The sequence below is a fragment of the Gavialis gangeticus genome, unplaced genomic scaffold (genome assembly GCF_001723915.1).
Source record: "Gavialis gangeticus isolate Ggan-Ray unplaced genomic scaffold, GavGan_comp1, whole genome shotgun sequence".
NCBI classification, from domain to species: domain Eukaryota; kingdom Metazoa; phylum Chordata; order Crocodylia; family Gavialidae; genus Gavialis; species Gavialis gangeticus.
In genome coordinates, this window is record NW_017728992.1 from 101,745,303 (window position 1) to 101,760,079 (window position 14,777).

The 14,777-nt window shown below is 41.0% G+C and overlaps 1 protein-coding gene across 1 annotated transcript in view; it reads left to right on the forward strand.

Annotated features, from left to right (window-relative positions):
• The window catches only part of IMPACT (impact RWD domain protein), a 73,119-nt gene extending 58,814 nt beyond the window's left edge, over positions 1-14,305 (forward strand). Inside the window, exons 2-3 of the mRNA XM_019526437.1 lie at positions 7,110-7,276; positions 12,096-14,305. Of these exons, the coding sequence (XP_019381982.1) occupies positions 7,208-7,276; positions 12,096-12,887 (861 nt within the window). The 5' untranslated portion in view covers positions 7,110-7,207 and the 3' untranslated portion in view covers positions 12,888-14,305. The remainder of the gene's footprint in view (positions 1-7,109; positions 7,277-12,095) is intronic.
• Positions 14,306-14,777: the final 472 nt, after the last annotated feature.

Below are 14,777 nucleotides of genomic sequence, written 5' to 3' on the forward strand. Positions count from 1 at the left end.
AAATATTCCCACTAGTCATTTTTTAAACCTATATATTTTTCCAAAAATACAGTAGACCAAATTTTCATTCTGGGGGCTAGTAAGTGATTTGCAAAGCTAAATGAAGTGAGAATTCTTGAAAAGACGTACATGGAAGTCTCTAGTTCAGAGCTGATTGAATAATACTAAAAAATGTTAGTATATTTTAGTATGTAAATGATTAATGTTGCTGAGCAGCTATTCACAGTGTCATGAAATTGCTTGAATACATTAAAAGTACTGTTTTTATAAGAATGTTAGAGAGCTCCAAGAGGTTAATGTGCCTTAGTCCAAATAATTGCTCAGTAGAAAATCTAAAGAAATTAGTGCAGGCTATTTATTTTTTGCCTAAAATGCTTGTTATCCAAGTGATGATAGTTGGACAGAATGCCAGTAATATGGTCCTAATAGCAAACCATCAGAGTGAACAAAATGTGTATGCATTTGTTTTTGCACAAAGACATTTTTGCATGAAGACAACTGTCTTTGTCTGGAGAGGGCCAGTGAAGATATTTGCATCCTCTTCTGCTTTTCTGTTCATAAGAAGTTATCTAAGTTAAAACTTCCTGTATTCTGTGGAAACTCACAAAAATTTTTCCTGGAAATTTAGCTTTTTAAGAGAGTGTTTTTCTCTTCAGCATTATGAGTTGTACAACACTGTCTTTCATTCGCTCCCTGTTGCCTGCTGTAGTTAGGACTACTGTCTGAGCTTCAAGGGGGCTGTCCTCTAACATTTGATTGCACACAACTGTTTCTGCATTATAATTTAGAGCAGTGGTGCTCAACCTTTTTGCCTTGTGAGCCAGATGAGTGCTGCGCAGTCCATCCCCAGGCCAGATCCACCTGGTGGTCCCTGTCTGGTGCCCAAGGCAGGTGTAATGAGTCCCCATCTGACCTCGTGTATGTGTGTGTGTGGGGGGGGCGGGGCAGCCTTGATCCAGCTGTGTGGGGAAGGGACATGGCCTAGATCTGATCCAGCCATCTGGGGGGAGGGGGTCTGGCCTGTGGACCAGAGGTTGAGCACCCCTGATTTTGAGTATTGGTGTATGGGCCAGCATAGATCACCAGATGTGAGACATCAAGTTTTTAGTATTGGTTTGTAAGTGTGAAGGCCTCTAAGATGCATCAGAAATGTTGTGTGACAACTGGAAGATATATGCCAGGGAAGGTTGTTTTTTTTTGTTTTTTTTGTTTTTTTGTTTTCTTCTTCACTGTTATGCTAGATGCCAAGGGAAGTGCAATTTCTATCAGAACCTAACACCAGATTGATAGTTCCTTGATGGCTTCCTGTAGCTTTTCATGAAACCAAAGAACCATCAAGAAGCTGTGGAACCGTTGTCCTCATAAACTGGACTACAAAAATGGTTTTATGCTCTAACTTCTCTAGAGCACAGAGATGTCTCAGTAGCTGATGAGAATCACTGTTAAAAGACGGTTACCTTCAGGAAGCCAGCCTATTTCAAATCAATACTGATCACAAAAACCTCCAGGCTCAGCGGCTGCATGTGGTCACAGGGTTTTTGAAGTAATGCTACCTCTGTTCTTATGACAGCAGCACAGCAGGCACACATTCTGGTCTTGCATGGATTCGTACCTTTACATAAACCTGACAGTGTAGATAGATGTACATGCTTCCTAAGTATTTTCTGCTGTTATCAAATGAAATATAATTTAAAAAATATGCTTGTTCCAATCTTACTGTGCTGCTAACTTCTAGATTGGTGGCAATGTATTAACTGGAACAAAACGGAAGGGTCTTTTCTATCTTTAACTATGCCAGCCACTGATGCAATCTGCCCTCTTGATTTTGAGCTAATGGCACAGAGCACAATTGTGGTTTTCCATCTGTGCCTACAGTTAGATTCTCTCCTTCTGAATAAGAAATCATAATTTTAAACTGCAGTCATGGCACTGGAGCATAGCACCCTCTGCAGAGCAATTATTTTCTGTTCTGTGGAGGCGGGCAGGGAGCATGTGCTGAACCTTGATTTTTGCCTCTTCCATGCCAGGTTTAGCTGTGGTGTTATTTGAAGGAGGGTTGTCTGTGGTCTGTTTGGCACAATTTACTGCCCTAAAATGGAATAAGGGATTAATAGGGTATTCCACTGGGGCTGATTCATAATATGGTCTGTTGCTACCCCTTTAGTCAGGGCTTTTGGCAAATATATAGTTTAGCTCAAAATAAATGGATATTTGTTTACTTTTGCTTTTATGGAGAAATACATATTATTGCCTTCAGTGAATTTTAGTATCTTAAAGCCTGACCCATTATGGTAGTACCATATTTGTTCAATTAAACTACACACCTTTTGCCAAAAAATTCCTCCCCCTAAAATGGGGTGCATGTCTTAACCAGGGAATCTGATTTTCTGCCTGCAATAAAAGCATCCCACTTTGTTCCTGATTATAACAGCGGCATTTTTATTTAACTGGCTGAGGAAATCAGTTGACTTAATGGCTTGTATGGTATTTATGATAGTCTCTCCTATTTAATGGTCCTGATGTTCCACTAATAAAACTAACCTTTCTGCTGGCTCTTCTGCTGTATGCTAGCTGCTCCTGGGCTCTCTCCTATTCCATTGCTTTGCAAACTGTTTTTAGCTCTTTTCAAAATCATAGATCTGCTCAGAGACCAGTTTTCAGCTGTAGCTAGGGTTTCAGCTTTTTGGTTAGGCAGGAAAGGGCAGGTGCATGAGCTGAAGACATGAGCTCTAGCCTTATTCTTATTCCAGCCATAACTGGAAGTCTCTTTTGCTTCACTCTGCCTTCCCAAAAACAAGGTGCATGTCTTTATTTGGGAGCTTATATGGTATGCAAGAAAACAGGGTACTGTTGTTGTAACCTGAAGTGCTTTATGGGCTTCCCTGAAAAATATTGGAGTACACTGGACTTTACTTGTATGTGCAGAGGATAAGTGCATAATTCACTTAATTATACAATATGATACCAATTCCTACTTTTTGCCTATTGCTTCCACTGTAACAAACATTGCTTAAATGCATAAACTGCTTAAGTACATAGGAACTCTTCAGCCTTTCTGTTTGCTTTGCAATGTAATTGTATGTAACTGGTTATGCCTACTTGTACGTAATTGGTGACACTGAGTAGGAGCCATCAATTTCAAGGCTTTAGAAAACAGCTTTGTACTGTCAGTTTCAAGGCAACTCTTAGAGGTGTATCTGTTCTGAGAAGCAGATTAAGGAGCTCTAATGAGATGCAAAAAAGCTTTGTGCAGGGTGTTCTTGTACTCAATAAGCATTGTTAGTGAAAAATTGGTAAGATCCCATTTAAAATATTGTGTGTTGTTCTGGTCACTAAGCTTAAAAAATAAATTGGAATACGTTCAAAGAAGGACCTCTAGGATGTTTAAAGGAATGGAAACTTACCTAGGAAAGGAAGGAGTAGGCCTGTATAGCTTAATAAAAAAGTTTGGTAATGGATATGATGATCCTTTGCACGCATTTGTCGGATGAATATTGGGGAGGGAGAAAAGCTTTTTAGATTGATAATGGGTTTGAATCACATCTCTGGTAGTTATGCCCAGTCCCAGTTTTTTCTCTAGCAATATTGGAGTTACTCAAATTCCATATTCCCTTCTGGTGAAACTGATTAACGTGGAATTCCATTGATCCCATTGCAAGACTTGAACTTCTGACAAAAACATAGCCTAAATAATTCCCTTTCAGCTTCTTGCAGGCTGGTGCGTGCGTGTGTGCGTGCGCGCGCGTGCAGGCTGGTGTGTGTGTGTGATAAAGCAGTTAGCTCTCAAATTGTTTTTGAGCTTTACCAACTGGAAAAATCATTGGGTAGTCCAAAGATAGTTTTTAAAAAGAAGGGAAAGAAACCACTCTATGGCTTGTTGTTTCTCATACTGCAGTGGGAAAGAATGCCTTACGTGGAAAATCGTTCATTGAAGTTGGTGCTAATTTTGTTTAGATTAGTTTCGGTATTGGTGGCAGAAAGCAGTTTGCAGAATTGCTTGGTAGTTGTTGCCTGCAACTGTGGTTACTACAACACTTGTAAATATCTGTAAGTAGATAACAAAACTTAAGGCAGAAGTGAATTTTTAAAAACATATTTTAAAACTTCGTGTATGCAGATATTTGGAAAAATCATGCTGTTGCATTTTTACAGTGCCCTAAATCAAAGGACTCTCAAACGATTTTGCAAGCATTAAGGAATTATTCCTCACAACAGGGTACAGCAATTGAGACCAACATTTTACAAACATGCTTAAAATTGAACACCCAAATCCATTTAGGTCCTGGGATAAAGGTGACTGGATTGTCAGAGGTGTTAATGTCTTCTATCTCTAATAAATGGATAAATTACAAGTACAAATCTAACATATCCATGCAAATGTCATTCTGTTTCTGTCACCAATGCTGAGACGAGATCCTAATCCCACAGAAGTCAATAGTCAACATCCACTTATTTTAATGGAGCAAGATATGACCCCTTTCTAGGAAATTATCTTTTCATTCATTGGATGATTGAGGTCAATGGCAGGTTTGCAACTATTTCATTGGCTTTTATTGATTAATATCAGTCTTGGTATCATTGTAGCCTACAAGCTTTGAATTCCAGATATTGTGTAAACAGGAGCATCTAAAAATATTGATCTTGGAGTTATGGATTATGTTGTATTGTATGATTTTACAGAACCAAGCACAGTGGACTTCAACCCAACTGTAATAGAAAAAAACATTATTAATTGCAGTCAGATGATTATTGAGAATATTGGAAATAAAACCTATTTGTTTCTTCAGCAGAAGTATCTGTACAAAACATGAAAATAAGAAACTAATTCTAAAGAAAATATGACACACATCTAATTTGAACATGTACAATGTTTTGAAAGAGAAAGCAGGAATTTTTTTTTTTAACTTGACTTCCTGATCTCAATTGATAAAGAGTAGCCTGTAGGAGAAACATAGTACTTGCATTTAAATTTTGCACTTGAAACCTGCTTGTACTGTAAAGAGTGGCTTTCCTTTAGTTTCAGTTTTTGGAACATTTCAGCTATATAACTCTTGGTTTTTATAACCAGGAAGTCTTACAAATTCATGCTTAGTAAGGAACAGAATCTCACAGTTGGGTTTTTTTTTGTTTGTTTGTTTGTTTTTTAATGTTGTAAAATTATTTTTTATGTATTTCAATATCTTCTTGCCAACCTATTTTACTAACTTTATTTATTTACATCAGTTTAACTGGATACATTTACTGGATTTGATTTTCTTCATGAAGTGAACTGAACAGGATCCAGAATATAACAGTGCTATAAAGCTGTAGATATGTCTGCAACATGTAACAAAAGTCTGTCTTCAGACCCAATTTCAGCACCAACTTTTTCAGTGGGGACTTTGGCATTACTAGGTATTCTTATGGTGATGGTAATCCTTATTACAGCCCTTGGAAATGCCTTGGTCATCCTGGCTTTTGTTGTGGACAGAAATCTGAGACATCGGAGTAATTATTTCTTTCTTAATCTTGCAATTTCTGACTTTATAGTAGGTAAGTTGTTGCCATGAAGGAATGTAATCTTTCTTTTAACAGTATTTTTAAGACAAGGTAAGATTTATATTGCTTTTTTTTTCTTTTTACATTAATATTGAAGATCTGGTTTGTTACATGTCGTGATTGAGTTTTATTTACCTTTAAAATTCTTCCCCTTATATTGTCAGACTGAACAGAGTATGCATTCGCTAGTAGATCATGTATATGTTGCAAATGTCTTTTATCTATTTATTGAACTACAGGCTGACAGTTAAACTAGTAAGCCAACTAGCTGTAACCAGTCAGTGTTTTCAAGCATTCTGTGTGCCAATGTGTCTTCTCATATGGGCTTCTGTGAAGAATAGAAAATTAATTACTTGTGTGGTTTGATCATTTGGTGCGAGTATGTAATGCTTTTAAATAAGCATTAACATAAGATCAGCAATGAATTTCTGGATGATTAAAGCATAACCTCAGCTACTATTCCGAGGCATTTATGACTGATGATCTTGAGTGTAAGTATAACAACCCCTAAGACGGCATGGGATAATGCAGTTATCATAGAACAGAATTGATACTAGGGCAGTAATGAGCTAGTAGTAGTAAACAAGTGAACTAGTCTTTCCTTCTCTGAGCAAAGGATTTTTTTTAAGGTCTCACAGTGGTCATGAGCAACCTTCTGGCCACAGATGCTTTATTCCCAATGGACTCCATGGAATGATGGCAAATGTAAGAGATTTCAAAGATAAGGAAAAGAGCATACTAAGCATTCCAACAGCAGTATGTTGCTCCTAAATATTTCACAGCAGGTACATCTACATAGACATGTACTGCACATTTGACTAATTAAATGCGCAGTAAACATCTTGGCAGCTATATGCCTCTGTTAGGGCGCACAAAGCTAATAAACTCCATAGTAGTGAAGTACTTGTAAATACAAATGCTACCCTGTGTGGAGTTTTTTTGTGTGAAGTAGCAGTGTAGACGCTGCCCTAGCTGGCTGGGGCACGAAGGTGCTTCAGTGCATTTAACCAATGTATTCTATCTTTTTACCAAGTTAAAGAGGATTAAGATCAGTGGGAAAAAGTGGCCTGAATATGCTTAATACACTATATGATCTCTTAATCTTTTACTGGTACGGTTAAGAAAATTGTTGAAAATGTTTACATGGATATTGAAGTTGCAATACGCTTCTACAATTAGTACTTCTGGAGTTGTAGTAGATGCTGTTATCACACGCATTTAAAGCGTGATGACTCCAGTCATTTAGCACAGATTGAGGATTTTAAAAATGTGGCTAAAGACATCTCAGCTACTCCTTCAAGTTGTGATACAAGTCTGGACTATTGTACTAAAAGTCAGTACTATAATGTATTGGCAAGAAAATGAACTGAGCATAAAAACCCATGCTAAAACCTAGTGCACAGGAATCCCTTTGGATTTCATGAGAATACAAGAACTTCAGCCTCTACAATTCTATTAGTTTCTATTTACATTGTTTTAATTTCTTACCATGTTGTCTTGTGCTCACATTTGCACCAGCTGCAATCCTGATGATAATTTCTGGATTATGTTCTTGTTATTTCCTCCCACAGGTGCATTCTGCGTCCCTCTATATATCCCGTATATCCTGACAGGCAAGTGGCCATTTGGAAGAGGCCTCTGCAAACTCTGGCTTGTTGTTGATTATCTAATGTGCACAGCTTCAGTATTTAACATTGTCCTGATAAGCTATGATCGGTTTCTGTCAGTTACTAAAGCTGTAAGTATAAGATTCCTAGTTAGCCTTGTGTGCCTACTGAGGTTTATATATAGCTTTGTGTAGCAGTAATGGTCAACAGCTAAGTATTAACCATTTCATCCATAGATTTGAAAGCACTTTACTAAGAAGGATAAGAAAATATAAAAGATTTGCTTTAGGTTGGTGAAACTTAACCTTCCAGTCCTGCAGGCTGGGTAAGTAGTGCAGGGCCAGTTGGGCTGTGCTTGGAACAGGGCTTTTTTGGCAGTTTTCTGGCTGCTGTGGCACAGGACTGAGGAGCAGGGAGAATATTTTTCCAAAGTTCCCAAGTAGTAAAAAGGAGTGCAGAGTGGTATTGGGATGAAGGGCTGAGGAAGCACAGGGATAATGTGGTAGAGTTGAATAGGATGAATTGGAAGTGGGATGTGGGGTGGATACTGGGCCTGTGAAGAGTTGCTGAGGTGTGGTAGAGGAGACCAAGACAAGGAGCTGAATGGAGAGAAGGGAGGAAACTGGGACTCAGAGATGAATACAAGATGGGGGTTGCAAGGGACAACTAACTGAGTCTGGGACAGGGAACTGAAGGAGAGCAGGTAGCATGCTGGGATGATCCTGTTTTGAGTAGGAGATTGGACTAGATGACCTCCTGAGGTCCCTTCCAACCCTAATTTTCTATGATTCTATGATCCACTCCATAAAAAAACAGACTGGTGGACAGTGGATATGAGAGTCTATAACTAGCAGCATTTACTTTTCTCTGAACCTGCAAGAGAATATAAGATCCCAGAATCTCACTCTTCCTTTGTTGTTGGTATATATCTAGGGATCTACCTAAATTGTTCTGAGGTGAAAGCAAAATCATGGGCCACAAACAGCCCATGGCACCATTTTCATGGGTTTTTCATGGCGGCCTCCCCTGCCACTCATTAGCTGACAGCCCTGCCCCTCACCACTGATTGGCCAAGAGGTGGTCCATCATGTGCCCCATACCTTTGCTGCTGATTGGGGGGTGGGGGGGCAGGGCCATGTGATGGGCAGTCCTCTTGGTCAGTCAGTAGTGGGAGGTAGCCTGCATCTTTGCTGCTTGCTTTCATGCTGGCAGTTCCCCGCCCCTCACCCCCAGCTGACTGAGGCTGGGCTGCAGCAACCCTGAGGACAACTGGAGAGCCAGCATTTTATTTTTAATAAGCCCCCCCCCCGGAGATTCCTTGCCATAATTGTCAGGATCACCATTTTTGCAGGGTTTGCAGAAACTCTTCACGGTTTTTGTGAAAAGCACAAAATCACAAATAGGGTAGATCCATATTTATATCTGTGAAGACTAGTGGCAAAATATGTGTCATCTTCTGTTAGTGATTGGTGTACTGGATTAGAGGCAACCCACTAAAATGCCCAATTTGTATCTCTGTTAGCTCCTACCCCATATGTCTGTGTGGTAGACTTTAGTAGGGCTGACCCTGTTGATGACCCATATGGCTGTCAATATTTTGATGAGTTTCTGGGGTTTTATAAGCTGTCTTTTTCAAAAGACCTAGGGAATTGAATACAACATTGCTAGATATAAGAAACAAGATTTCAAAGTGAAGCACTCTAAATTTAGGAAAAGCCAAATTAAAGACTGCCTGTGTAACTTCACTTAAGCACCTTGGAAATAGGCATAATGATAGAGTCTGTAATTGCATAATCACATGCTATTTTTCCACAGGGCCTCTGCCTTGTGCAGCACTGACAGTGGATGGTATTTAGGGTACTATGGCAAAGGAGATTTGTGATGGGTGGTGATGAAATGAAGCCATTTCCTGTTATTTATTAATCTGAGGTGCATGGTTTATTCCTCACAGATGTCAAGGATTTTTAAGCAGGATTTTTAAGTCCAGGGCACTTGAATATAAGATGATCCCAATTATAAGATGACCCTACCAACAATTAGATTCTATCTAGAAAAAATATATAAATTTGTTATATTTTTTTAGATATAGAATCTAATTATTGGGAGCTTGTCTTGAATTTGTCTCCCTCCCAGTGCTACAGCAGGGAAAATAAAACTGGAAGGTCAGGTGGCCCTTTTGCCATCTTCTTCCCCAATGTTTGCCCCTGTAGCTTCTTCCCTTCACTTCTGTCAGACTGTACTTTCCCTGAGCATGTGGAAGTTAGGGGCAGATTTGAAAACACTGACTTTGCAAGTAGGCCATTTATTCCGGGTACCTATAAACTTAGCTCTTTCAGAACTGGTGCACTTTTTTTGAAACTGCCACAAGTTTTAGCACAGGTACTCCATAAATATACATTTGAGCAGCATTTTGGCACCTACTTATATTTAGTACATGATTTTTTGAAATGTTGTGTCTTGGGCCAAATCAGCCAAATTGATTCCTAATTCTGTTGGCTGAACAGAGCTGAATTGTTCAAGCCTGTGGCGCTGCCATTGCCAAAGAATCCTACGTACCAGACTCTTCAGCCTGGGGCTTCAGACACTTTCAAATCCATGGCAAGTATCCTACATGTAGACCCCAAACCCAGAGGCCTTGGAATTCAGATGTCCCCTAATCTCGCTTGCCCCTAGTCTTATGGTGGGCGAAATACGGTCTGCAGGCCGGATTTGGCCTATGGTTGTTCTTTGTCTGGACCACAGAGGGTCCCTTGGTCCTCTGACCCAGGCACAGTCCAGCTGTGGTGCATCCTGCTGCCCCCTGGGCATGCAGCAGGCTGGGGTGGCTCTGCAGCTGGACTATCTTCCTAGGCAGCCCAGGGGGAGGCGGCTCCTGGCTGCCACTGCTGCTAGCCCCAGACCTGTGGTACCAGTGGGGACCTGCGTCTCACAGCCTCAACCCCGTGTGCCCCACCTGCTCTGGGCTTTCCTGTCCAGGCTGAGCAGCAGTGATGTCACAGAAGCTGTTGCTCAGTGTGGGGGGGAAATGGTTCCTCCTGCTGCTGGCAGTTCCATGCTGCAGCTGCCTATGGAGCCTGCGCTGGGCTGCCCGGCGGCTGCTCTGCACTGGTACTGTTCTGGGCTGCTCAGCGGGGCAGTGGTGGCAGCACAGAGCAGCTGCAGAGCAGCCTGGTGTGGGCTTCAGGCAGCTGCAGCAGGAAACTGCCGGCAGCGGGAGGGGTCGCATTCCCTCCATGCTGAGCAACAGCTTTTATGCCACACCGCTGCTGCTCAGCCTGGATGGGCAAGCCTGAAGTAGGTGCAGGGGGCACAGGGTTGGGGCTGTGTGGCATGGGTTCCTGCTGGTACTATGGGGCTGGGGACAGTGGCAGTGGCAGCCGGAAGGAGCCACCTGGCCCCATACGCACCTGCGTGCATGCCTTTGGCGGGAGTCCTGCTCACTGCTATGTGCACACACCCCACCACACACACACCCACACCCCTCCCATGCACACTCCATACCCAGCCTCCTCCTCTGCAACCCCCCATATCCACCCATCCACACACCACCACAGCCACCCCCGCATGCACACACCCACAGCCCCCACAAGCCCCATAAACAACCCTTCATACCCTGCTCCCCACACTCCCCTACAATATACAAGAGTAAGACTTAATTTTGAGCTATTATGCAGTCACCTCTCTATACACCACATAAACTCACACAAATCAGGACAAAAATATTTTTAGAAATAAAATATGCTGTTGTCAGTGTTTGATTTTTAGTATATTTGTTTTTTTCCAGTTCTAAAATGTCTACTCCCTTCCCAAAAGGAGTACTTCTGGGGGCGAGGGGAGGAACTTCTATTGGCAAAGGTCAGGGGTTAGGAGGTGGGACTTCTGGTCCCAAGATGGTAACCAGAGGGGCGGGGCACCCGTCAAGGAGCGGGCTACCCTTGTGGCCCTTGACAGCTTGCAAAAACTCATTAAGCAGCCCTTCACCTGAAATAATTGCCCGCCCCTGCCCTAGCCAAAAGGCCAAAGGAGCAAGCTAGAAGGAAAGCCCAAGAGCAGTCCTCCCATCACTATAAATTGCAGTCATGATCCCCATCACTATAAATTGCACAGTCATGATCCTTGTATTTGGAGGCATTTGTGGATTGTCTCAGTGGTCAACCTGCCCACAGTGCAACCAACTTCACTTTTTAACTACACCAGGCTATTCGAGGCCAGGAAGAAGGGTATCTCGATTATGCCTGATAGTTGTCCAAAGTCAAAAAGGTTCATGATGTACCATGTAGTTCATTGGGCTGGGTCCCAGAAGAGTCAACAGCATTTCAAGCCATGGTGACCCCACAGCTCAACACTGCTCAGTATGCATGTGTGCTCCACAAAAGATCCATGTGCTAGTTTTCCCCCCACCCCCTGCATGACTGGAACCGTGTGTTTTTTGTCATGAGTCCTGGGACCCTTCCAAAATTTATATACAGATGAGGCATAGGGCAAGCTGGTCTGGCTTCACCTTATGGAGGACAAGGCCACACTAATGATATGTGACAGACTGAGAGATGGGGCAACAGAGGGAGTCTGGGGAGCACTGCTTGGGGTCCAATTTGGTGATGTTTGCCAGGCATTTAAGGCTGGTGGGGAAACAGGAATTCTTGAAATTTGGATAGAAAGGTACAGCTCAGCTATGGGAGTGAAGAGGACGTAAAAATGTGAGGTTTTCTTGTATATGAATGTAAAATGAAAGGCTTTTTCCTCCATGCTGACTTGGGGGGAAAACCGTCATCTCATATTCAAGTAAATACATTAATAAAAATTTCCCTGGCTTTATAGAAGCATGAGTGTTCTGGACAACAAGAGACTTAAAGTACACATTTTGTCTTAGGGTTCCAGAAGTTGCTTTACAAAATACTTACACTGGTTTCTAAAAGATCTCTCAAGGTGGACTTTTCATTCTGCTTTTAGGTGTCTTACAGAACTAACCCAGGAATGACATCAAAAGCTATTGCAATGATGGTGGCAATTTGGGTGTTTGCATTCTTACTCTATGGCCCAGCAATTATCATTTGGGAATATGTGGTTGGCTGCAGCATTGTACCTGATGACGAATGTTATGCTGAATTTGTCTACAACTGGCATCTTCTTTTGGGCACTTCAACCTTTGAGTTCTTAATACCTTTAATCTCAGTGGCCTACTTCAATATACAAATCTTCCGCAGCATCCAGAATCGCCTGAGAAAAATTCCCCAAGAGCTTTCTGAGTCTCCAAAGAGCAAGAGCCAAGTATGGTGGCTTTGTTGCTTGTTGAAGGAAGATGCATCTTTTTCTGATTCTGAAACAGAGAAGAGTTGTTCTACTTCAGGGTCACAGAGGCACTTGTCAACGTCTGACAGACCAAGACCATCACACTTACATTCCCATCCCTCTGAAACTGATTCTATGGGACCTTTCAAAGTGAAGACTGGCCCCAAACTGCAAAGAGACAAAAAAATTGCAAAGTCACTTGCCATAATTGTTTGCATCTTTGTCCTTTGCTGGGCACCATATTCATTGCTCATGATTATTTTTGCAACCTGCAATGGAAATTGCATCAACAAATACTTGTATGAAATTTCATTTTGGCTTTTGTGGCTCAATTCTTCTGTGAATCCTTTTCTCTATCCTCTCTGTCATATTAAGTTTCGGAATGCTTTCAGAAAAATATTGTGCCCCTATAAGCATGCAGTATCATCGCCACGGCAATCAGTTTCTTTTTAAGAAGCAAAACTAAAAGATTAATAGAAGCTCCCCTGTTTGATGTTAGTTAAACTTGTATTATCTCCGGTAATACTGTAGATCCATATTTTTATTGAGGGCATTAGTTAATACAATAAATGTGTGAATTTGCCACGAGTTCAGTAATTTTCAGGACACCAATTACAATGTACTTCCTACACAATGAAAATTACTTGTATTTTTGTAATAGGTCAGAATGATCATAAATTTCTCGGACTGATCCAGTTTCCAAAATGTTAGTGGTTTCAGTTATGAATTTCAAAGATCTGGTACTAAATTTATCAGTGATCAGACATAACTCCTTTGAATTCAATGTAGGTTCTTCCTTTTATACTGACAATTAAATAGAGGTTGGTAAATCAGTATGAAAGCAAGAAGCAAACATCAGATGTGGAATACAGTGTATTTCCATGTGATTTTGTACATTTTTATTTAGTGCAAAGTTATGCCATGTATTATTATAACATTATTACATAATCTTTTTAAAAGGCTCTTCGAGCTTCTAGGCTTCTCCACAAAGAAACCTCAGGACTGGTTTGATGAGAGTAATAAGGAAATTTAAGCTCTCATTAACAGAAAAAGTCTCCTTTTTCTGCTTTCCACTTTCAGAGTTTGGCAGAATGACATCAACTCCAAACAGAAGCAAGACACTTGCTGCCACATTTAAAGCTGATACCCACAGTAAAATCTGAGAGCAAATGAACAAATGGTGGGAGGACAAAGCAAAAGAGCTGCAAAAGTTTGCAGACAGCCACAATATGTGTAGTTTCTTCAGTGTGACCAAAGCTGTCTATGGGCCAAGCACACAAAGGGACTTCCCTGTGAGTTCTGAGGATGGAACAACACTATGTAAAGAGAGCTCCACCATCAATGCACAGTGGAAAGAACATGTTCAAGAGGTTCTGAACTGATCTTCTAATGTCAAAGATAAGACCACCAAAGCCATTCCACAGCACCCAATTAAGGACAACCTTGCAGATTCACCAGGCTATCAAGAGGCCTTGAAAGCCAATGAGCAGGCTGTCATTCTTGAATCAAAGGATTGCTGCTGCCCAGGAGCTGCTGCTGCTGCCACTCCTGCTTAGTAATGGATGTTGATTGTCCATTGGGATATCCCTATTAAGAGCATTATGATATGAAGCCTTGTACCTATCCAATATATATAGTACTCGAGTTGCTGGAAATATTTAAAGCAGACCGCCAGACTGGTGGACCAGAAGGTCCTGCTAAGTGGTGTGTAGATTTCTCTAGACTTTCCCTTTTCAATTAAAATTTGAAGATGAGAATGCATAGTGGCTTATACCTAATTTTAAGAGATGACAGTAGTCTTCTGGTCTAAAATGGTTGGAAACCACTGATCTAAAGCATAGCAGAGAATAAAACATAAGCATGTATTATAACCAGCTGTCTTCTTTAATTGACACATTTATCAGTTTTTCACAAAGATTAGCTCTGATTCATTTCAAGATGGTTTTTTAAATTGAAAAAAGATACTTCCCTGCACAAAGAAATACTTTTGCTTTGGCATCAGGGGCAAACAAATGTTGGTAAGCAATGCTTTTGAAAATGTGAAGAGCTCAACATGTTTAGTTTATCAAAAAGATGAATGAGTGACTTGATTGTGGTGTAAAATTACTTTTCTGTGGTGGAGGTACAGGACACTAAAGGGTTAATCTCCCTTTGAGGCCTTCGCATTGAGAATGGAAGGTATGTTTTAGTCCAATGATTCTTAACCAAGGTGGCAAGATCTTCTCAAGGGTGATGCTGGTTGCCACACACTGCCACACAATGCTAGCACCATTAGGTTGCTAGCATGATTCCCAAGAAAAACACAGATTTCAAATAGAAATCCATAGTTAAAGTATTCCTGAG